General features: G+C 41.9%; 1 protein-coding gene across 1 annotated transcript; it reads left to right on the top strand.

Moving 5' to 3' along the window:
• Nucleotides 1-2,783: 2,783 nt before the first annotated feature.
• LOC106613596 (excitatory amino acid transporter 5) lies at nucleotides 2,784-22,375 on the top strand. The gene is made up of 11 exons (XM_014216020.3): nucleotides 2,784-3,083; nucleotides 5,421-5,500; nucleotides 6,401-6,616; nucleotides 11,028-11,070; nucleotides 13,800-14,007; nucleotides 15,712-15,811; nucleotides 19,221-19,454; nucleotides 20,138-20,332; nucleotides 20,694-20,828; nucleotides 21,049-21,151; nucleotides 21,510-22,375. The coding sequence occupies exons 1-11, from the start codon at nucleotides 2,826-2,828 to the stop codon at nucleotides 21,663-21,665; spliced, it is 1,728 nt and encodes a 575-aa protein (XP_014071495.1). The 5' UTR covers nucleotides 2,784-2,825; the 3' UTR covers nucleotides 21,666-22,375.
• Nucleotides 22,376-23,715: the final 1,340 nt, after the last annotated feature.

Here is a 23,715-nt window from a genome sequence, read left to right as displayed (position 1 = left end):
TATTATATCTATTGTTTTTGGCTTTGCTCCTTTCATATAAAATACAGAGGGTTTCACTCTGTGTTGTATTGGATTTGACCAAAACCTGTAGTTTTTAATTTAGGCTAAAAAGTTAATTTCTTTGCTGTGTTGTCTTGCAGTATTACTTGACGGCCTTGTTGCAAACAGAATGGTTGATTTGGAGTGGGTTTCATAAAACAGGCTTCCTTCTTTTCACTTTGTCATACAGGCCAGTAATGTGGAGTTTATAAATGTTGTTGATCCTCTGTTTTTTTCAAATATTGTGATGGCAGCATCATGTTATGGGAATGCTTGTCACCGGAAGGGACTGGGGAGTTTGTCAGGTTCAAAATAAACATAAAAGGAGCTAAGCCGGTTGTGTAGATCGGTAAGGGGAAAAAAATCGAACGTAATCTCTTTGATTTCAATTTAAGGCAGCAGAATGTGAAGACTGCTATGGCTGTGTAGACGTTCACTAGCAACTGTAACTGTAAATCCACATACAACATTCAGGGACACAGCCACCTTCCAGGCCTCTCAAACCCGTTTTCAGTTGCATTTTCCATCACTTACCTGTTGGCTGACCTTTTCTCCTATTGACCCACCAAATATATGTTCCTCATAGTAATTTCCGTTCCCTTCTCTCCCTCACCTTTGACAATTGGGCTCAATACTCAAATGCATCCAGCTTCTAATAGGATTTGACTGGATTGCAGCCGTGCATTTGTTTTGGTAACTAGAACAAAATTACAATCAAACCTTATGAGATTGACCTTAAAAAATATGAATCTACTGATCCTTAAAAGTTTGAGATTGGGTCAGTTCCATTGGGAACCATTTCATCTCAGTTGATACATTCAATTTGAATGACAATTTGGATAAGATATGGCCCTGGTACAGAATTGTTCAGTTTGGCAGTGTATGTGAGATTTAGTTTTCTTTGATAAGACGCTACTACAATGACAGCTTTGAATTGGAGCAAATTTGGGGTGAAGCTGGCAGGGCTGGAACCATGAGGGACCTCATACAGTAGCAGGGGCGTCATGCACCCCAATTATCTGAGGGGGCACAAAGTACGTGAAGATGGCTGGAGGGTGGCTAGGCCACTCGACTGTAAATTGTAGGATTTAGCATTTTAGCATCCTAACCCTAATACCTGAAACAGCTTTTTCCTGCAATCTAGAGCCATTAAGCCAATGTATTTTTCTGCATATCTAAGCTCTTGAGCTGTCTGTATCCTCCTGACTAATGGTTCTTTTCATACTTTTTTGTTGTATTTTACCCCTTTTTCTCCCCAATTTTCAATCTTGTCTCATCGCTGCAACTCCCCAACGGGCATGGGAGAAGCGAAGGTGGAGTCATGTGTCCTCCGAAACATGACCCACCTATCCGCGCTCCTTAACACTCGTCAGCTTAACCCAGAAGCCAGCCGCACCAATGTGTTGGACGAACCACCGTTCAACTGGCGACCGGCGTCAGCCTGCAGGCACCTGGCCCGCCACAAGGAGTCACTAGAGCGCGATGAGCCCTAACCCGGATGACACTGGGACAATTGTGCGCTGTCCTATGGCACTCCCGGCCACGGCTGGTTGTGGCACAGCCCGGGAAATGAATCCGGGTCTGTAGTAACACCTCTAGCACTGCATGCGATGAGGTGCCTTAAACCGCTGCGCCACTCGGGTTATTTTTTAAAAGAAACTAAATATGTTTCTCTGAATCTTTGCTCAAATCTGGGTAAAATATTGCAAGGAACTTGAGTCTTATTCAGTATATTTTTGCTTTTGCTTGCTTTTCTGAAGTAGACCAACCTTGCAATAAGGCATGCCAGCTAAGATAGTTAGACAAGCTAGCTACTCTAACTTGACTGATAGCCTTAAATGGCTTCTTGGTAGTTAGTTATGAGGTTGGGAACCTATCTGGGCTAGCTAAAGCCAACTTCCTAAAATTGCTAGGTGGCTAGTAGTATTACATTTGACTAATGACAATAGAGGACATATTGTATTGAAGTAAATCTAGCCATGACGACGATCAGGAGCCATTTGCAAACAAGGGGAAATCTCATTAAGCTGTGAAGTTAGCGCCGGCATCGGAGCCTTCTGCATTCTAAGAATAGCAGGTTCATTAGAGAGACATCAGCATAGAGGCTGTTCAAACAGCAAAATAAAGAGGCCAGATGGTGGTGAAAGGGTTGTGAGAACCATGGACCAATCTCAGCTCTATGCTGCTTTCCACCAGGTAATGTTCTGGATAAGTTGGGACAGGCCTCATGTCATCCTTGAATCCTTTTACACTATTACTACATGAAATCCATGATTCATGGGATGTCAAATCTTTTCCCTCAGTAGCCTATAACTCGTCCAAGAAAGTGAAAGGTTTTGCGAAAAGAAAGGTTGTAGCAGGTGACCCGGAAGACAACCCAGAACAGTTAGAAGAGGATGAATCCTCCATTATCAGCCTAGTTTTTCCACTGTGCTTCTGCTTCCTCTGCTTGCTCTTTGAGGTCTAGGCTGTGTTACTGTAATATAGCACTTTGTGACAACTGCTGATGTAAAAGGGGCTTTATAAATAAATGTGATGATTGATTGAGATGACAAGATATAAACAATGAAGTTCAAAAGCATGGCAGCCTGCTACCGAACAACAAATACTTGTTAGATGTTATTACACGCTTGTAAGCCTCTTAGTCCCACATTCTCCCTAACTGTGGGCTTTGGCTGGCTGCCATTCACGCTACACAATCCATGATGGCTTAATCCCCATGTAAGCTAAATGAATTGCCCCCTCCAGAAGAAGTTGACTGTCTTCCCAGTGAAGGACTTGGCACTATGGAGGAGCTACTACTGCCCACAGATGGAAAGGAAACACGGTACAACAATAGTTCGTATTCTCCAAGAGGAGACTCTGGGGGGAAACCCATGTACGAACGTGTCAAGACATTTTTACATGGGACTTTTGTCGTTGACTTGAAACAGTGGCTGAGGGAGTACCTGAAGCTCAACGGCTTGCTGACGCTCTCGGTTTTTGCCGTGTTGGCCGGCTGTCTCCTGGGGTTCATATTGAGAGGGAGCCATCTCTCTACCCAGGTACGTGGTTCTTTATCACAAAGTCGGATGCATGTGCAAATGCTGCTTGATTGTTTGAAGTGCCAGCCTGCCAGGTCCATATGTCTCCCTTGGCAGTGCATACATTTCTGTGTTTGAATATCTCTCACTCTTTTCGGATGAGGCGGATCCGTGAAAGTGTTCCACTTAAACGCCCGATAGAGCTCCTGTTTGCATTGGAGAACATCAACCGGCAGACGTAATGGACCATTGAGAGAAGCTTCTAGTGCACGACACCATCAGCAAATGATGGGACTGGAACCTGAAAAGTGGTGTGCGTTAATTGTTATAGCAACAGAGAGCCAGTGCACCGCTAGAAGAGCAGCCCTGGTAGCATGCATTCATCCCCTTGATTGAAAAAGTGGTTGTTAGGGAAGGAGTTAATGACCTCTACTCAGCAACGTGTTTCAGTTCCTGAGAGGAAAGTTCTCCGCTGATGCAAATGTAGCAGTTTCAACGCATTTTGTGGCAGAATAAATTCTAATCTAGACCATTGATGGTGGACCGATTACTGGCTTCAGAAAAATAAATGCAGCATATTGTTGGAGAGCAACAGTAGACACCTAGAGAGTTATAGGCCATCTATAGTGCTCATAAGGTAAAGAAGGATAGGTATCGCATGCCCACATTATCACGCCCTTCCTGTCCACTTTTACATGAAGGCAAAAGGAATGCAATGTTCAGAACAGTAGATAGTTGGGGTCAATCCAAGCTCAGTCCTGTCAGGAGAAGAGGGGATTATTTGATCTCAGACAGACTCGGCTTGCCAAAGCAAACATGGCCTAAAGTGTACTCGATAATCATAGGTGTGTGAGGTGACGCATGATCCAAAGCTGATGTTTGTAAGTCAGTGGAGGTTTAACCTGAGGAAATTACTGTGCGTGTTACTACCAAGAACTACACTCAACAAACATATAAACACAACATGTAAAGTGCTGGTCCCATGTGATGAATAAAGTATCCCAGAAATGTTCCATATGCACAAAAAGCTTATTTCTCTCACATTTTGTGGACAAATTTGTTTACTGTACATCCCTGTTTGTGAGCATCTTATCCTTTGTCAAGATAATCCATCCACCTGACAGGTGTGGTATATCAAGAAGCTGATTAAACCGCATGATCATTACACAGATGCACCTTGTGCTGGGGGCGATAAAAGGCCACTAAAATGTGCAGTTTTGTCACACAACACAATGCCACAGATGTCTCAAGTTTTGAGGGGGCGTGCAATTGGCATGCTGACTGCAAGAATGTCCACCAGAGCTGTTGTCAGAGAACGCCATTTTAAAGAATTTGGCAGTATGTCCAACCGGCCTTAAAACTGAAGACCACGTGTAACCACGCCAGCTCAGGGCCCCCACGTTCAGCTTCTTCATCTGCGGGATCGTCAGAGGGGGGGAGTATTTCTGTCTGTAATAAAGCTCTTTTGAGGGGGAAAACAGATTCTGATTGGCTGAGCCTGGCTGTCAAGTGGGTGGGCCTATGCCCCCCCACCCCCCCAGGCTCACCCATGGCGGTGCCCCTGCCTTGTCATGTGAAATGCATAGATTAGGGCCAAATCAATTTATTTATATTGACTGATTTCCTTATGTGAACTGCAACTCAGGAAAAACTTTGAAATTGTTGCATGTTGCGTTTATATTTTTGTTCAGTATATCTGAGTCACTTATAGTCATAGATGGCTCTGAGACCCATCAGTGCCATCCAAACATTTTAAACCATGTTGATTTATAATTTTTATCAACACCAATGACTGATGTAAAGCAGTGTTGTGATATCTTGTAATGCAAAAGGTAATAGTCCATACCTATGAACCAGATTGAATCAACCAATATTATTCACAGTTATTTCTTTACTATTTTGAAAACCAAGAACAACCTTCCACCTTTTCACAAGGGGTGAATCTGAAAAGCCTTTTCCTCAATTTCCCTTCTCAAAACATTGAAGGAGAAGGAGCATTGGAGGAGAAGGAACCTTTGATCTTCTATCATGTTCTCCTGACCTCCTTTTGGTGGTTTGAGAAGGAATCTAGGAGAGAGGACACGAAGAATGAAGCAAAAGGCTTTTGACATTCACCCAAGTGTGTGCTGATGGGCACTTTTTTCTAGAAGAAAGGAATACTTGAAACAAAAATATCTATCCAACTATTGTAAAGGGTCTCCTGTGGAAAGAGAAGTTTTGGAATATGTTTGAAGGTGCCATTTTTTTTCCAACAATCATCCTCCTCAAATGTGTTAAGTCACCAGCTGCCACTGCTTTGGAGTGAGTGCTTCATCCCTACTTAATTAACATGAATGTTTCTTCTGATTTCCCCTCCAGGCTAAGATTTATTTTTCATTCCCTGGAGAACTTCTCATGAGAGTGCTCAAAATGCTGATCCTCCCCCTCATCACGTCCAGGTAAACATCTTTAATGTCAACTTCTATCCATTAATATGGTTGCATATTCAACCAGCATTATAGTAATAAAAGTATAATTTGATGTTCACTGTGAATTCCTCTATTGTTGATTGAATATACTTCACACACCACAAAATAGAACCCGCCTCAAAAGTGAATTTTGAGAAAAATGCATAAAGGTGTTAAATGAATTGGAGAGAATGCTGACTGCAGGACGACTTTTGTTGTTGTCATCACACTGCACCCAATGATAGTAGCTACCCCATATAGACAGGTAATGATATCACATCTTCATTCAAGTTGAATGGGGCTTAAAACATTACAACAAAACAAGACTTTAGAAGCCAGATTTCAGTAGATTCCATATGGTCGACATAATATGACAGGTTCCAGTTATATTACAACTGTCAGATAGTATATAGCCTCTGCCAATTCCCCAAAAACCAGATATTCCGGTTTTCAGGGGAAATGGAAACAAGGCGACGCTCAAGGCGACGCTTCATCTTAACTCCTCCTCCACATTTACTGGATTGGTTGAACAGTGCAGAAGAGAACCTCCCCCCCACAGTTTTTTCTTCTTGTCAATACCAGTATGTAGGGGATCTAGTTTCAGGCATTTATTTTATGCCTGCTATGTTTGGTTAGGTAATATAGGAAGTAGTACTTACAACAAACACTTGAAAAGGTGTCCTTCTGCCACTTCAATAGAAATGTTCACTAGATCTCACTTAGGTCCACACTCTCTCCCGGTCATTCTCCTTAGTTTCCTTTAATCACTCACTAGAATGGAACCATATTTGAGTACCAATTTAGGCACCTGAGCAATTATTGGGCCATTTTTATTGCATGTTTTCATTATTTCGCCCTAACCAATCCTCTCTCTTCTTTCTCTCTCTACAGTTTAATGTCAGGCCTGTCATCTATGGAGTCCAAAGCCTGTTGTCGTGTGGGTGTTCTCACTGTGACCTACTACCTGTGGACCACCTTCATTGCGGTGGTGGTGGGTATCCTGCTGGTGATCATCATCAAGCCCGGGGTGGGCACTGAGATGGACAGCAACAGGCTAGGAGGAGGGCCCGTCATGACTTCTGCTGATGCCTTGCTAGATCTCATTAGGTGAGTGACCAATAAAGATAAACCAGAAGCAAAACTGAAGCGCGATTTCTACTTAAAATATCAAAGGGACGTAAAAGGCACTCATTCGTGGAATGGTCCTGCTACAGTGCATTTGGAAAGTATTCAGACCCCATCCATTTTTACACATTTTGTTACGTTACAGCCTTATTTCAAAATTGATTACCCCATAATGACAAAGCGAAAACAGGTTAAGACATTTCTACCAATTAAAAAAAAAAAAAAATAGAAATGTATTCAGACCTTTTGCTATGAGACTCGAAATTGAACTCAGGTGCATCCTGTTTCCATTGATCATTGATCATCCTTGATTGGAGTACACCTGTGGTAAATTCAATTGATTGGACATAATTTGGAAAGGCACACACCTTTCTATATAAGGTCCCACAGTTGGCAGTACATGTCAGAGCAAAAACCATGCCATGAGGTTGAAGGAATTGTCCGTAGAGCTCCGGGACAGGATTGTGTCAAGGCACAGATCTGGGGAAGGGTACCAAAACATTTCTGCAGCATTGAAGGTCCCCAAGAACACAGTGGCCTCAATCATTCCTAGATGGAAGAAGTTTGGAACCACCAAGACTCTTCCTAGAGCTGGCCGCCTGGCCAAACTGAGCAATCTGGGGAGAAGGGCCTTGGTCAGGGAGGTGACCAAGAACCCGATGGCCACTCTGACAGAGCTTCAGAGTTCCTCTGTGGAGATGGGAGAACCTTCCAGAAGGACAACCATCTCTGCAGCACTCCACCAATCAGGCCTTTATGTGGCCAGTTGGCCAGTTGGAAGCCTCTCCTCAGTAAAAGGCACATGACAACCCACTTGGAGTTTGCCAAAAGGCACCTAAAGGACTCTCAGACCATGAGAAACAATATTCTCTGGTCTAATGAAACCAAGATTGAACTATTTGGCCTAAATGCCAAGTGTCACATCTGGAGGAAACCTGGCACCATCCCTACTGTGAAGCGTGGTGGTGGCAGAATCATGCTGTGGGGATGTTTTTCAGCAGCAGGGACTGGGAGACTAGTCAGGATCGAGGGAAAGATGGACGGAGCAAAGTACAGAGAGATCCTTGATAAATCTGCTCCAGAGCGCACAGGACCTCAGACTGGGGTGAAGGTTCACCTTCTAACAGGACAACGACCCTAAGTACACAGCCAAGACCACGCAGGAGTGGCTTCGAGACAAGTCTCTGAATGTCCTTGAGTGGCCCAGCCAGAGCCCGGACTTGAACCCGATCGAACATCTCTGGAGAGACCTTAAAATAGCTGTGCAGCAAAGCTCCTCTCCAACCTGATCGAGCTTGAGAGGATCTGCAGAGAAGAATGGGAGAAACTCCCCAAATACAGGTGTGCCAAGCTTGTAGCGTTTACTTATGTAAATGTGATATTTCAGTTTTTTTATTTTATACATTTGCAAACAGTTCTGAAAACCTGTTTTTGCTTTCTCATTATGGAGTATTGTGTGTAGATTGATGAGGAAAAACAAACAATTTAATCAATTTTAGAATAAGGCTGTAACGTAACAAAATGTGGAAAAGGTCAAGGGGTCTGAATACTTTCCGAATGCACTGTATATCTTCAGTTTAGGGACAAACAATATACAATACATATAGTCTAGGAACAACCAATATCTTCAGACTTATTGGAAGCAAAACCTAAGACAGTATTCAATCAATTGCAGACATAGCCACGGGAAGTAGGGGTGCTGAAGGTGCTGCAGCACCCCCTGAAAAATTTGAATATATTATTTTTATTAATACAAAAATATATATATATATTTTTGAACATTGAATTTTTCTCTAAAGTAGTGCACTTGGCCTTTACTTGTCCTGCATTAGCGGACCAATGTAGCCCTATGTAGCGCGGGCAAAAAAATCACAGCACCCTCACCCCCAAACATCATCCCCTTTATGGTAGAGTGGCCAGATGGAAGGCACTCCTCAGTCACAGACTCCAGATATTGATTTCCAGAAAGTGCTTTCTGGAGTAAATTGGATTTGTTACAGCAGTGTGTCTTGGATGAAGGGAGTTGAGACTAGATTTAGCAACCGGCAGTCCTGTGGCATGGCCCCATTCAGTGCTGGCGGCAAATCTAGCACCCACAACCAGACTGCCAGGTTCTACAGTGAGCTCCACTGTATTGGGACAGTGACAATTGTGTTGTTGTTTTGGCTCTGTACTCCAGCACTTTGGATTTGAAGTGATATAATGACTAAAAGGTTAAAGTGGAGACTGTCAGCTTTAATTTCACTGTATTTTCATCCATATCAGGTAAACCATTTAGAAATGACATAGTCCACCCCCATTTTACTGTACCAAATGTATTGGGACAAATTCACTTACATGTATATTAGAGTAGTAAAAACGTAAGTATTTGGTCCCATATTCCTAGCACGCAATGACTACATCAAGCTTGTGACTCTACAAATTTGTTAGATGCATTTGCCGTTTGTTTTGGTTGTGTTTCAGATTATTTTGTGCCCAATAGAAATGAATGGTAAATAATGTATTGTGTCATTTTGGAGTCACTTTTATTGTAAATAAGAATATAATATGTTTCTAAACACTTCTACATTAATGTGGATGCTACCATGAATAATGATGAGTGAAAAAGTTAGAGGCATAAATACCATTCATTTCTATTGGGAACAAAATGATCTGAAACACGATCAAAACAAACAGAAAATGCATCCAAGTTGGTAGAGTCACAAGCTTGATGGAGTCATTGCGTGCTAGGATTATGGGAACAAATACTAAACTTTTGACTAATTTAATACACATAAGTGAATTTGTCCCAATACTTTTGGTCCTCTAAAACGGGAGGGGGGGGACTATGTACAAAAAGTGACGTAATTTCTAAACTGTTCACCCGATATGGATGAAAATACCCTCAAATTAAAGCTGACAGTCTGCACTTTAACCTCATATTCATTGTATCATTTCAAATCCACAGTGCTGGAGTACAGAGCCAAAACAACAACAACATTTTCACTGTTCTAATACTTTTGGAGCTCACTGTATGTCAAGTGTCAACTCCCTCCATACAGAAGTGCTGTGCAAATCCAACACAATTCCTATAGCATTAACCGGAAATCCACTGTCTACAATTGCTTGAATACCGGCTTCAGTTTAGTTACAACGTACATCTAGAGTCTCACACCAGCATTCTCAAGCCAAAAAAAAGTATCTGTAGTTTTAAAAACAGCCTATATTGTATATCCAGTCTAACAACAATACATTACCAGAATCTCACATCAAACTCATATCTAAAGTCAGTCCAAATCACAGTGGGTTTTGAATGTTCTGAAATAACCAAGACATGCTGAAGTCCAAGCCTATATCTTAAAGTGAGATCTATTGTTTGGGTGTTAATCAAAATGTTTATTTTCTTCACTAAAATTAAGAACTTCAGTAGGCATTCCAGTCCAAATACCTACTTCTGGTAATTATTCAATTTAAAAATGTAAATTAATACAAATAAATAAATATGATAAAGACATGTAACTTTGTCATGTAAATTCAAAGCGTTTTTTCGCCCTGTTTTTTTTTATCGAATTAGGATATATTGACTCCAGTCCTGTTAAGTACAGTACTATAGGCCTGATAGGCATGCTACTGGCTATTGTTGTCTATGCTTGGTAGTACTACGCAGTAGAAACAACTATCTCAGGAGGTTGGGACGTAAACACACAATCCAGTTAAAATGGTGATGAATGTTTTTTTAGTAGTCCAAAAGGGATGATTTACAGATTAACCCAGTCATGAACAGTGGTGATACAAATGATCTTGGTGGAGGATTGCTTCACCGGCACACGTCAGGAGGGCTCCTGGCTCGTGCCTGTCTGAAAGTACCTCCCTCTTTTAAGGGCCCTCACAGGAGTCGTCTGCCCTCTTCGTCCACTTATATATTCGACCTCTGACACTGCAGAGTAAAGAGAGGAATAGAGGAGAGACAGAGTAAAAACTGATAAGGGGGGGGCTCACAAATTACAAATGGCTCACAAATGACTGTAACAATACTTTTATAGCCTCGCTACTGTATATAGCCTGTCTTTTTACTGTTGTTTTATTTCTTTACTTACCTATTGTTCACCTAACACCTTTTTTGCACTATTGGTTAGAGCCTGTAAGTAAGCATTTCACTGTAAGGTCTACACCTGTTGTATTCGGCGCACATGTCAAATAAACTTTGATTTAATTTGATTCAAAAGGTTGAAAAAGCATGTTATTCATGATCATACCTATCAAGTTGATATTATTATGATTCCCTCTTATACAGAAATAATTACACTTGACCTTACAGATACTGATCAGGAATGATTGGCCATGCGTTTTACCCTTACTGTATGCTCCAACATATCAACATGCTAAGCTAAATCATAACATTGTCTTTTTACAGGAATATGGTTCCTTCCAATCTTATTGAGGCGACATTTCAACAGGTAACACCAGACCAATGCTAATGTACAGTATGACACATATAGAGTGACTTCAGGAAGTATTCACACCCCCTGACTTTTTCTACATTTTATTGTGCTATTGTTGATGATTAGTTATTTGAGAAGGAGACCAAGTCAAGATGTTGGACCGGGTGGATTCAGTTTATAGTAAGGCAGTTTATTATGAGACAAAGATATTTGGCAAAGCGTGCACGGACTCCTTCGTTTAGCTCATAGGGAACTAGCAGAAGAGAGCCCCGAAACATAGTGTACATCCAATTTATACAATGAAATAACAGTGTGTTGACGTTGAGTCTAGTAGGTCCGCTCTCCTGACTGGTCGATGAGTGGAGGGACGGTCCACTCTCCAGGTGGTGTCGACTTCCCATTGGCCCTTGGCAGTGTCCTTTGTCCTCGGAGTCCAACACACCTAAGTGTGTGTGTGTGTGTGTATTTCTGGTAATTCGTGTCTGGGTGCTTGCGATATTCATGGAATGTTGTTCTTTACACCAGTGGTCAGTTCGTGTGGCTAGGGTGCTTTCATGTCTTGACATTTTTGTGTGAGTGCTTAGTCCGCCATCAGTCTCTGGGTGTGGTCGTGATTGGTATCAGTTGGTTGCTCAATATGTCTCTGGAGTTTTGTTGTGTGCTGTTGTGAAACATGTTGTGCAAATGCCCTCCTTATATATCATTAGGTAAAACGTTAGATTATCTTTATTACACTATAGCCTGAATTTTAAATATATTAAATTAAGATTTTGTGTCACCATACCTCATAATGTCAAAGTGGAATTATGTTTTTAGACATTTTTAGAAATTCATTAAAAATGAAAAGCTGAAATGTCTTTAGTCAATAAGTATTCAACCCCTTTGTTATGGCAAGCCTAAATAAGTTCAGGAGGAAAGATTCGTTGAATAGAGCAATACAATCGACATGTACATGCTTGTGAGAGTCTCACCTTTCCACAGAGTGTGTTAGTGTGTATCCCAAACGGTTCGTACGCTGCACACAGAAGTTGGCAGAGGCCGTACCAACTTCAGATGAGTCCCGTGACGCTTGTTGGGGTCGCAGAGAACATCCACCACCGTGTTCGTGAGAGTTTGTAGGCCAAACAGTTCGGACGTTACAGACTTTTTGTGAGAAGACCGATTTTCGGGAGGTCTCATGGTCTGACAAACACCGCTCTAGCTCTGCCACTTTTCACCGTAGATGCGGAAGGGCGATATCGGCAGATGCGATGGATTGAGCACATGGCAGATATCGATAGTTTAAACAGACGGATTTTGATGGGGATTTTTGAATTAGGTTTCCGCGGGGCCGTAGAATTGTACGCTAACTGTTAACATGAATTTTGGATGATTACCTCATTCTGTACCCCAAACATAAAATGATCTGTAAGGTCCCTCAGTCGAGCAGTGAATTTCAACACAGATTCAACTACAAAGACCAGGGAGGTTTTCCAATGCCTCGCAAAGAAGGGCACCTATAGGTAGATGGGTAAAAATAAAATAAAAAGCAGCCATTGAATATCACTTTGAGTATGGTGAAGTTATTAATTACACTTTGGGTGGTGTATAAATAAACCCAGTCACTACAAAGATGCAGGTGTTTTTCCTAACTCAGTTTCCGGAAAGGAAGGAAACTTTTAATGGCTGTTATACGAGAAAACTGGGGATGGATCAACAACATTGTAGTTACACCACAATACGAACCCAAATGACAGTGAAAAGAAGGAAGCCTCCACAGAATAACAAATATTCCAAAACATGCATCCTATTTGCAATGAGGCACTAAAGTAAAACTGCAAAAAATGTGGCCAAGAAATTAACTTTATATCCTGAATACAAAGCGTTATGTTTTGGGAAAATCCAACACAACACATCACTGAGTGCCACTCTTCATATTTTCAAGCATGGTGATGGATGCATCATGTTATGGATATGCTTGTAATCGGCAAGGACTAGGGAGATTTTTAAGATAAAAAGAAACCGAATAGAGCTAAGCGCAGGCAAAATTTTAGAGGAAAAGCTTTCTCAGTGTGCTTTCCAACAGACACTGATAGACAAATTCACCTTTCAGCTGGACAATAACCTAAAATACAAGGCCAAATATACATAGGAGTTGCTTACCAAGACGTCATTGAATGTTCTTGAGTGGCCTAGTTACAGTTTTGACTTAAATCGGCTTGAAAGCCTATGGCAAGACTTGAAAATGGCAGTCTAGCAATGATCAACAACCAACTTGACAGAGCTTGAAGAATTTTTTTAAGAATAATGTGCAAATATTGTACAATTTAGGTGTGCAAAGCTCTTAGAGACTTACCTCTTAAAAGACTCACAGCTGTAATCGCTGCAAAAAGGTGATTCTAACATGTATTGACTCAGGGGTGTGAATACTTATGTAAATGAGATATTTCTGTATTTCATTTTCAATAAATTTGCAAACATTTCAAAAAACTGGTTTTCACTTTGTTATGGGGTATTGTGTAGATGGGTGAGATTTTTTATTTATCTAATTCATTTTGAATTCAAGTTGTAACACAAGAAAATGTGCAACACGTCAAGGGGTATGAATACTTTCTATAGGCACTGTACCATTGTTTATTTAATAATATGCCAGACATAGAAGATCCTCCATTAGTAGTGATTAACAAGTCAAGACAAATCCCTACAGCTCATGGGTATTGGACTTTAAATCACCTTCCTCATCTGTAATGTTCTTATTGATCCAGTACAAAACAGATCTGGTCCGTATCCTGAAAGTCCCCAGGGTCACAGTGCAGCCCAACTTTGTGTACATCATGCCTGACGATAGTGGTCCCACTGGTCGGACCGTGTTCCTGGAGCTAACTCCACCCCCTGACATTCACTACAAGACCAGAGCTGGCAGCAACCAACAGATGAACGTGCTGGGGATCGTCATCTTCTCTGCCACCATGGGTAAAGACAGTTTATCTTCTGTTTTCTTTTTTCTTCTTTTCTGTATCAATGCTACAGTTGAAGTCGGGAGTTTACATACACCTTAGCCAAATACATTTAAACTCAGTTTTTCACAATTCCTGACATTTAATCCTAGTAGAAATTCCCTGTTTTAGGTCAGTTAGGATCACCACTTTATGTTAAGAATGTAAATAGTAGAGAGAATGATTTATTTCAGCTTTTATTTCTTTCATCACATTCCCAGTGGGTCAGAAGTTAACATATACTCAATTAGTATTTGGTAGCATTGCCTTTAAATTGTTTAACTTGGGTCAAACGTTTTGGGTAGCCTTCCACAAGCTTCCCACATTAAGTTGGGTGAATTTGGGCCCATTCCTCCTGACAGAGCTGGTGTAACTGAGTCAGGTTTGTAGGCCTCATTGCTCGCACACGTTTTTTCAGTTTTGCCCACAAATTTTTTATAGGATTGAGATCAGGGCTTTGTGATGGCCACTCCAGTACCTTGACTTTGTTGTCCTTAAGCCATTTTACCACAACTTTGAAAGTATGCTTGGCGTCATTGTCCATTTGGAAGACCCATTTGCGACCAAGCTTTAACTTCCTGATTGATGTCTTGAGATGTTGCTTCAATATATCCACATAATTTTACTTCCTCATGATGCCATCTATTTTGTGAAGTACACCAGTCCCTCCTACAGCAAAGCACCCCCACAACATGATGCTGCCACCCCCATGCTTCACGGTTGGGATGGTGTTCTTCGGCTTGGAAACCTCCCCCTTTTTCCTCCAAACATAATGATGGTCATTATGACCAAATAGTTCTATTTTTGTTTCATCAGACCAGAGGACATTTCTCCAAAAAGTACGATCTTTGTCCCCATGTGCAGTTGCAAACCGTAGTCTGGCTTTTTTATGGCGGTTTTGGAGCAGTGGCTTCTTCCTTGCTGAGTGGCCTTTCAGGTTTTGTCGATATAGGACTCGTTTTACTGTGGATATAGATACTTTTGTACCTGTTTCCTCCAGCATCTTCACAAGGTCCTTTGCTGTTGTCCTGGGATTGATTTGCACTTTTCGCACCAAAGTATGTTCATCTCCAGGAGACAGAACGCGTTTCCTTCCTGAGTGGTATGACGGCTGCGTGGTCTCATGGTGTTTATACTTGCGTACTGTTGTTTGTACAGATGAACGTGGTACCTTCAGGCATTTGGAAATTGCTCCCAAGGATGAACCAGACTTGTGGAGGTCTACAATTTTTTTTCTGAGGTCTTGGCTGATTTCTTTTGATTTCCCCATGAAGCAAAGAGGCACTGATTTTGAAGGTAGGCCTTGAAATACATCCACAGGTACACCTCCAATTAACTGAAATTATGTCAGTTAGCCTATCAGAAGCTTCTAAAGCTATGACATATTTTTCTGGAATTTTACAAGTTGTTTAAAGGCACAGTCAACTTAGTGTATGTAAACTTCTGACCCACTGGAATTGTGATACAGTGATTTATAAGTGAAAGGAAGGAAAAATTCCTTGTGTCATGCACAAAGTAGATGTCCTAACCGACTTGTCAAAGCAATAGTTTGTTAACAACAAATTTGTGGAGTGGTTGTAAAACGAGTTTTAATGACTCCAACCTAAGTGTATGTAAACTTCCGACTTCAACTGTATATGTATCCATCTCTATCTAAATCATTTTAATTTTGCTTTTTTAGGGCTGTTACTGGGGAAAATAGGCGAGAGAGGAGCACCACTAGTTAACTTGTGTCAGTGTATCAACGAATGTGTCATGAAAATCATCAACACTGCTGTTTGGTAAGTGGGGGACGAGCTTTGTAAATAGTTTACATTATCATGGTTCCACTGGCTCAGTGGGTTAGAGAATGGCAACACCAGGTTTGTGGATTTGATGTCCATTCAGTGTGATTTTCTGAGGTTACGACCTGTACACGGGCATGTGGTGAGAAAGGGGTCATTGTCTTGTGGTCAAGCTGTGGTGGAGAAGTCAGGCGACAGTCTTGCTTCGTTCCACCCAGCAGCGAACTGCACATGCCGAGGATTAGTCGAGCAGGAGTAGCTCACCCTGTGCTCAGGGTCAACAGTGACCTATCCCAGGGACCTCGGGCACCACCAGGGCAGAATGACTGGCCCCTCTCATGGAAGCCACAGCGGTTCAAGGTCGACCGCGGTACTGCAGGCATTGTTTGCAGAAAACAGGATCCCCCATTATAGTGTCTCGAAAAAATGACAATGTTCGGGGTCAATCTTTGGGTAAAATCGAATACAACCATGGTACCAATAATTGATCATTTAGTTGCTAATGGCAGCTTGCAGTACCCCAGTCGGCGTTCAACTTGAGTAACTCAATGAAAGGGGGCAGCACTAAAGCTAGCCTGCAACGTCACTTCCTTGAGTATTTCAAACTGTGCCGTCACTAGTTACCACAGCCACATAGTCAGAATTATGGCTAAACCCTGCCTATTTCTAAAATGTATCTTCTTAAAATCAGATTTTAAACCTAACCTTAACCACAATGTTTAACCATAACCTTAAATTAGAATCAAAAAGCAACAAAATAAATCATGAATTTTTATGATATAGCCAGTTTTGACTTTGTGGCTGTGGTAACTAGTGACAACAATATTATGTCTCCATGAGACGCCATCTTAACCAATTTCATTTGGCTTCAATGCGCTATTGAGTCTTCACATAAGTGAATGGTGTCATGTGATCGATGGCTTTGTCCATTTTTATATTTATACGGCTCAAAAAAATAAAGGGAACACTTAAACAACACAATGTAACTCCAAGTCAATCACACTTCTGTGAAATCAAACTGTCCACTTAGGAAGCAACACTGATTGACAATAAATGTCACATGCTATTGTGCAAATGGAATAGACAACAGGTGGAAATTATAAGCAATTAGCAAGACACCCCCAATAAAGGAGTGGTTCTGCAGGTGGTGACCACAGACCACTTCTCAGTTCCTATGCTTCCTGGCTGATGTTTTGGTCACTTTTGAATGCTGGCGGTGCTTTCACTCTAGTGGTAGCATGAGACGGAGTCTACAACCCACACAAGTGGCTCAGGTAGTGCAGCTCATCCAGGATGGCACATCAATGCGAGCTGTGGCAAGAAGGTTTGCTGTGTCTGTCAGCGTAGTGTCCAGAGCATGGAGGTGCTACCAGGAGACAGGCCAGTAACATCAGGCGACGTGGAGGGGCAACAACCCAGCAGCAGGACCGCTACCTCCGCCTTTGTGCAAGGAGGAGCAGGAGGAGCACTGCCAGAGTCCTGCAAAATGACCTCCAGCAGGCCACAAATGTGCATGTGTCTGCTCAAATGGTCAGAAACAGACTCCATGAGGGTGGTATGAGGGCCCGACGTCCACAGGTGGGGGTTGTGCTTACAGCCCAACACCGTGCAAGACGTTTGGCATTTGCCAGAGAACACCAAGATTGGCAAATTCGCCACTGGCGCCCTGTGCTCTTCACAGATGAAAGCAGGTTCACACTGAGCACATGTGACAGTCTGGAGACGCCGTGGAGAACGTTCTGCTGCCTGCAACATTCTTCAGCATGACCGGTTTGACGGAGGGTCAGTCATGGTGTGGGGTGGCATTTCTTTGGGGGGCCGCACAGCCCTCCATGTGCTCGCCAGAGGTAGCCTGACTGCCATTAGGTACCGAGATGAGATCCTCAGACCCCTTGTGAGACCATATGCTGGTGCGGTTGGCCCTGGGTTCCTCCTAATGCAAGACAATGCTAGACCTCATGTGGCTGGAGTGTGTCAGTAGTTCCTGCAAGAGGAAGGCATTGATGCTATGGACTGGCCCGCCCGTTCCCCAGACCTGAATCCAATTGAGCACATCTGGGACATCATGTCTCGCTCCATCCACCAACGCCACGTTGCACCACAGACTGTCCAGGAGTTGGCGGATGCTTTAGTCCAGGTCTGGGAGGAGATCCCTCAGGAGACCATCCGCCACCTCATCAGGAGCATGCCCAGGCATTGTAGGGAGGTCATACAGGCACGTGGAGGCCACACACACTACTGAGCCTCATTTTGACTTGTTTTGAGGACATTACATCAAAGTTGGATCAGCCTGTAGTGTGATTCTCCATTTTAATTTTGAGTGTGACTCCAAATCCAGACCTCCATGGGTTGATAAATTGGATTTCCATTGATTATTTTTGTGTGATTTTGTTGTCAGCACATTCAACTATGTAAAGATAAAAGTATTTAATAAGATTATTTCATTCATTCAGATCTAGGATGTGTTATTTTTGTGTTCCCTTTATTTTTTTGAGCAGTGTATATAGGCACATTGCATGCAGCTCAGGTTTACCTGAAACTGGCCCGGCCATATTGGATGATATCACTTACCACAGAGGTTCTGCTGATATAGGACCGACCTCAAAGACTTGAATGGCTCTTGGCTCTGACATGTTTTTAGAAGCAGGAATAAACTCACATGAGACAACAGGGCAATTTTAGTTTTCTTTTTTTTTGTGAATACAGTTTTCACAATACATAGCATAATATAAATTACAATTTATTTATTTTTATTCTGTTTTACTGGGTGGAAACGGCTCATTAGGAAAAACACATTTGACCTATAGGTAACTGCCCAAATAAGGGAAACACTTGAGTAAATGAGGGATAAAAAGTATATTGAAAGCAGGTGCTTCCACACAGGTGTGGTTTCTGAGTTAATTAAGCAGTTAACATCCCTTCAAGCTTAGTGTGTATAAATAGTATAAAAATGCTGGGCAGGCCACTATTTTGTCTATCATGGCTATGACCCCATAGGATGACAGTGCCCCCATCCCCAGGCCACGAGTGGTCACTGAATGGTTTGATGAGCATTTAAACGATATAAACCATATGCCATGGCCACCTACGTCACCAGCTCTTAACCCAATTGAACCCTTATGGGAGATTCTTTAATAGCGCCTGAGATATCCTTTTCCACCACCATCAACAAAACACAAAATTATGGAATTTCTTGTGGAAGAATGGTGTTACATCCGTCCAATAGAATCTATGCTAAGGTGCATTGAAGCTATTCTGGCTCATGGTGGCCCAACGCCCTATTAAGACACTTTATGTTGGTGTTTCCTTTATTTTGGCAGTTACATGTAGGTTGTATAGAAAGTCTTTGGAGGTGTTTCTTGACCAACAGTGAAACACAGTTCTTCCTTTTTTAATTTCCGGACAGGTATTTTCCATTTGGGATCATATTCCTCGTAGCTGGAAAAATCCTGGACATGCAGGACCCATCTACTCTTGGGAAGAAGCTGGGCTGGTACACCATCACTGTTCTTGCCGGGCTTTTTGTCCACGGCCTCATCCTCCTCCCCTTCTTCTACCTCATCCTGACTCGGAAAAACCCTTTCACTTTCATCAGAGGCCTGCTTCAAGCCTTGGTCATAGCACTGGCCACCTCCTCAAGGTCTGTCTGTGTCCTATTTTCTCATTAAACAATGACCTTTTTCACTGTCCTGGAGGGCTGCAGTGTGCAGGGCTGCAGTGTGCAACCAACAACCAGGGTTGGGGTCAATTCCTTTCTTAATTCAGTCAGTTCAGCAGGAAATGAATTGACATTAAACTCATGTTGAATAGGAAATTGACTTTTTTCAATTTGTGATTAGAATTTCAGTTCACCCCCTGATTTGAAATTAAAGTGACCCCCCCCCCCCCATTCAGCTGAGTCATATAACACCTGATTCATTTGATTCAGGTGTGTTAGTGCTGGGTTGGGACAAAAGCTTGCAAACACTGTGGCCCTCTAGGTCTAGGTGTGAAGAACACTGTCCCAGAGGGTTGAGCTGAATGCATGAAAAAGGTTCCTTATAAACATTGTAATGTTTGATTGATCATCTCCAGTTTCAAACACTTTCTTTGAAACTCTTAAAACTTACTCAAATGCATCTGCATCATGTTGCTATTGATCGACGGTATGGTGTTTAGAGGCGAACAGTCTAGAACAGAAATGCATTAAGAGAATAATAGCCTAAATGTACAAAAAAAAGTATGAAAGCTGATTGTTGTAATTAAGTACCGGTAGTGTAAACGAAACTATTCCCAAAGGAGAATGGTAAAAGTCCTTTAACTCAACTCTCTCTCTCTCTTAAGTTCTGCCACTCTGCCCATTACTATGAAGTGCTTGCTGGAGAACTGCAATGTGGATCGGCAGATAGCGCGTTTCGTGCTGCCTGTGGGCGCCACCATTAACATGGACGGAACAGCTCTTTACGAGGCCGTGGCGGCCATCTTTATCGCCCAGGTCAACGATTATGAGCTGGACTTTAGCCAGCTGGTCACCATTAGGTATGTATGGGGTTTCAAATCACTCCAATTCTCATGTAAACATTCTCAAAGCTACCCAGTCCATATACTGGGTGAAACTTTGAGTCCTAACTCAAAAGCAGTAACCGTTCGGTGTAGTCTTGGTTCTGGGTGCCATCATTATAAGCATTTCACAAAAAGTAACATCCTGACATGACCTGTTTCACACAACTAAATGGGAATGTCACTGTACAAAATGAATGTGATGTTTTTCATGATGAGATTTGGTCACTGTTTTTGAACTTTTTAAAGGGTATAGCTCATATCATATTAACCATAGCAGGACAATATTGTAATACACCTTCTTAGCTGAGTAATTGATTGTGTTGGTCTCTGTTCGAAGTATAACAGCTACAGCTGCCAGCATAGGTGCTGCTGGGATCCCCCAGGCCGGCCTCGTCACCATGGTGATTGTGCTGACATCAGTGGGTCTGCCACCTGATGACATCACTCTCATTGTGACCATCGACTGGGTACTGTAAGTTCACTATGACAACAATTAGTCATTCAATATCTACATAGTGGAACAAATACCACATGTTAATAGTGACTGAAACAGCAGAACATTTTATGTTTAAAAAGTGAATTCATTCATATGTCAAAGGAAACCTTAAATGATTTCTGCATTCAGAAGCAAACGTTTTTTGGTTGGAGTGAGAGGGTTACCTCTGGAGCCTTTGTATTCCCTGTCCTCTCAGAGACAGATTCCGAACCATGATCAACGTGCTGGGAGACGCCCTGGCAGCAGGAATCATCGGCCACTTATGTCAGAAAGACTTTCCTCGCAGACCTACTGGCAAGGTAGGCAGCTGTCACTGTCTAGCCACAACCACATCATAACAATTGAGCTATAGTCCTAAGCTAATGTCGAACTGTTTTCATGTGAGGTATCAGAGGCCCTACACATTTGAGGCCCTGCACACAATAATGATTGTCTTAAATTGATTTAATGTGTCTGCCAGCCAGGGTTACACATTTAACAGTCTGAAATCAATATGTCATGTGAATCTAGACCTCAATGTCTGCAGTTTGTCACTTATTACAGAGATACTGATCTGTGTGTGTGTGTGTGTGTGTGTGTGTGTGTGTGTGTGTGTGTGTGTGTGTGTGTGTGTGTGTGTGTGTGTGTGTGTGTGTGTGTGTGTGTGTTCCTCCCTAGTCACAACCTTCATATGGCACACAGAACTCTCACGACATGCAGAACGGTGTGCCTATGACCGAGCTGCCTCTGCACAAGCAGGACTGCTGCTATGATGTGATGGGGGACACAGTCAATGAGAGGCCTACCATCTACTACAACATCTGTCAAGTTTAACTCCTGGAAAGACATTAACCTCAAATGATGGACAAATTTGGTGTACTTTTCCCCTACTCGTGCCATGAAACGGTACTGAAAGTACCTGCTCCTGCTGTCACCTATCCAGTCTTTTTGGGACAAACTTTTTGGGACTGAACATTTTCGCTTTGTCGGTGACACACTGCAATGGACAAATCAGGGTTTTCCACTAAGACCTTTTATTAAAAAAAATGTTTTAAACAGTGATGAGTTAGGAATCGCCCAAATGTACTACTACGATCTTGTCTATGTGGTATTGACTCTTGCTATTAACTCGAGTCGTCCAACGTCCTGTGGATTCACTGGATGTTTTTTTTCCACTGTTCCTCACCATGGTTTCTGTGGTCCATGTGACAGTCATAATAACAGCATGCAGGTATGCATTTTGAACAACTTGTTTGGCTTGATTTTATTTTTTTGCATGCAAAGGAAGTAGGTCTACTGTCGGGTCATAATGGACATTCTGGGTCAATGGCAATAAACTCATTTCACTCAACTTCGTCTTCTATTTAATGCGCCTAACATTTATTGGCAGTTTCAACAATCTAAAGGGAAAGTACAAGGGGGGGGGGAATGTTGTAGAATTCAAAACACGTCCTCTGATGATCTTTTTTTGTAGTTGACCCCGCTTTTTTTTGTATTCAAAAACCTAAATGTAACGTTGCCTTAAATAAAAAATGTCACTTGTCCGCAAGATTAAGTCATTTATCTACACAGACACCAACCATTTTGTTTGCCAATGCACACAGACGAACTACCATATCATTCTTCCCTTAATCATAGCAACATAGTACTCAAGGAATTACATTGTTTCTTCAGACTCATTTATTGTAGTTATTTGAAAAATAATTTGTTTGTTTTAAGTTGCTTGATTTCTGGTGTATTTATATTCTGTAATCAAATACAACGTCATGGATGTGACTTCCTTTCAGTGATTAATCCAGTTAGTTAGGACATGAGGAAGCCATGAGTATGAAGCCCTTGAACGGCATGCACACGCATGTGCCTCCGGTGTTAGTGAGAGATTAAGTCACGGTGAAGACTTGGACAAAGAAGAAGGATTACGGAGGAGGGTCTTTTGGCTTTAAGTGCTTGAGATTACAGTGTTTGAGATTACAGTGCTTGAGTTTACAGTGCCTTTGTCATCCACAAGGACATTACTGACCTACTAGCCATTTGGGTATGGAATATAAACTTGTTGTAAATGGCATGCTTTTGACTGGTTTGCAAATCTTGTTTGGTTATCTAACAAGGCTGAGGGTTGCCTAAAACTGTCTCAGATTGACCTATCAGGTAGGCATAAAACCTTCTCTCCTACTTTTTGAATTTGTTTTATTTTATTTCACCTTTATTTAACCAGGTAGGCCATTTGAGAACAAGTTCTCATTTACAACTGCAACCTGGCCAAGATAAAGCAAAGCAGTGCGACAAAAACAACAACAGAGTTACACATGGGATAAACAAACGTACAGTCAATAACACAATAGGAAATTTCAGCAAGCCATGACACTCACCATCTCAGATCGTTCTGAAATGGTTTCTGTAGTTAGAGACAGATAAGCATTTCTGCCAAATTATTTTGTTGGAAAGCAATTTAAACTCTGAGAAAATAAGCTTATTGATTGCACCCAAATTTGCCATTTCAATTTATATTATTCATATAATATTCATACCCAAATACCTCATACCCCTGCACATTGTACTGGTACTCCCTGATTGTAGGTCCATTTTTGTGTACTTTATTCCTCGTGTTATTATTTGTCTTTTTAGTATTATTTTATTGTTGATTAGGGCTCGTAAGCAAGCATTTCACGGTAAAGTCTACACCTGTTGTATTTGGCGCATGTGATTCATATAGTTTGATTTGAACCTAACCACTTAACAATGGCTCAGATGTGAGGAATCCAAATAAATGGTGAAAAGCCACCCATGGACTCCACATACCCCACACCAAGCCCACCCCAAAAGTCAGTATACAGTATCAGTTCTCTATGTTTGACAAGTAGTATGAAGCTGCGGCTTAGAGTAT

Source organism: Salmo salar, chromosome 10, assembly GCF_965601325.2.
Source record: "Salmo salar chromosome 10, fSalSal1, whole genome shotgun sequence".
Lineage (NCBI taxonomy): Eukaryota > Metazoa > Chordata > Actinopteri > Salmoniformes > Salmonidae > Salmo > Salmo salar.
The sequence above is the reverse complement of the archived record's forward strand: the minus strand, read 5'-3'. Positions and strand labels throughout refer to the sequence as shown.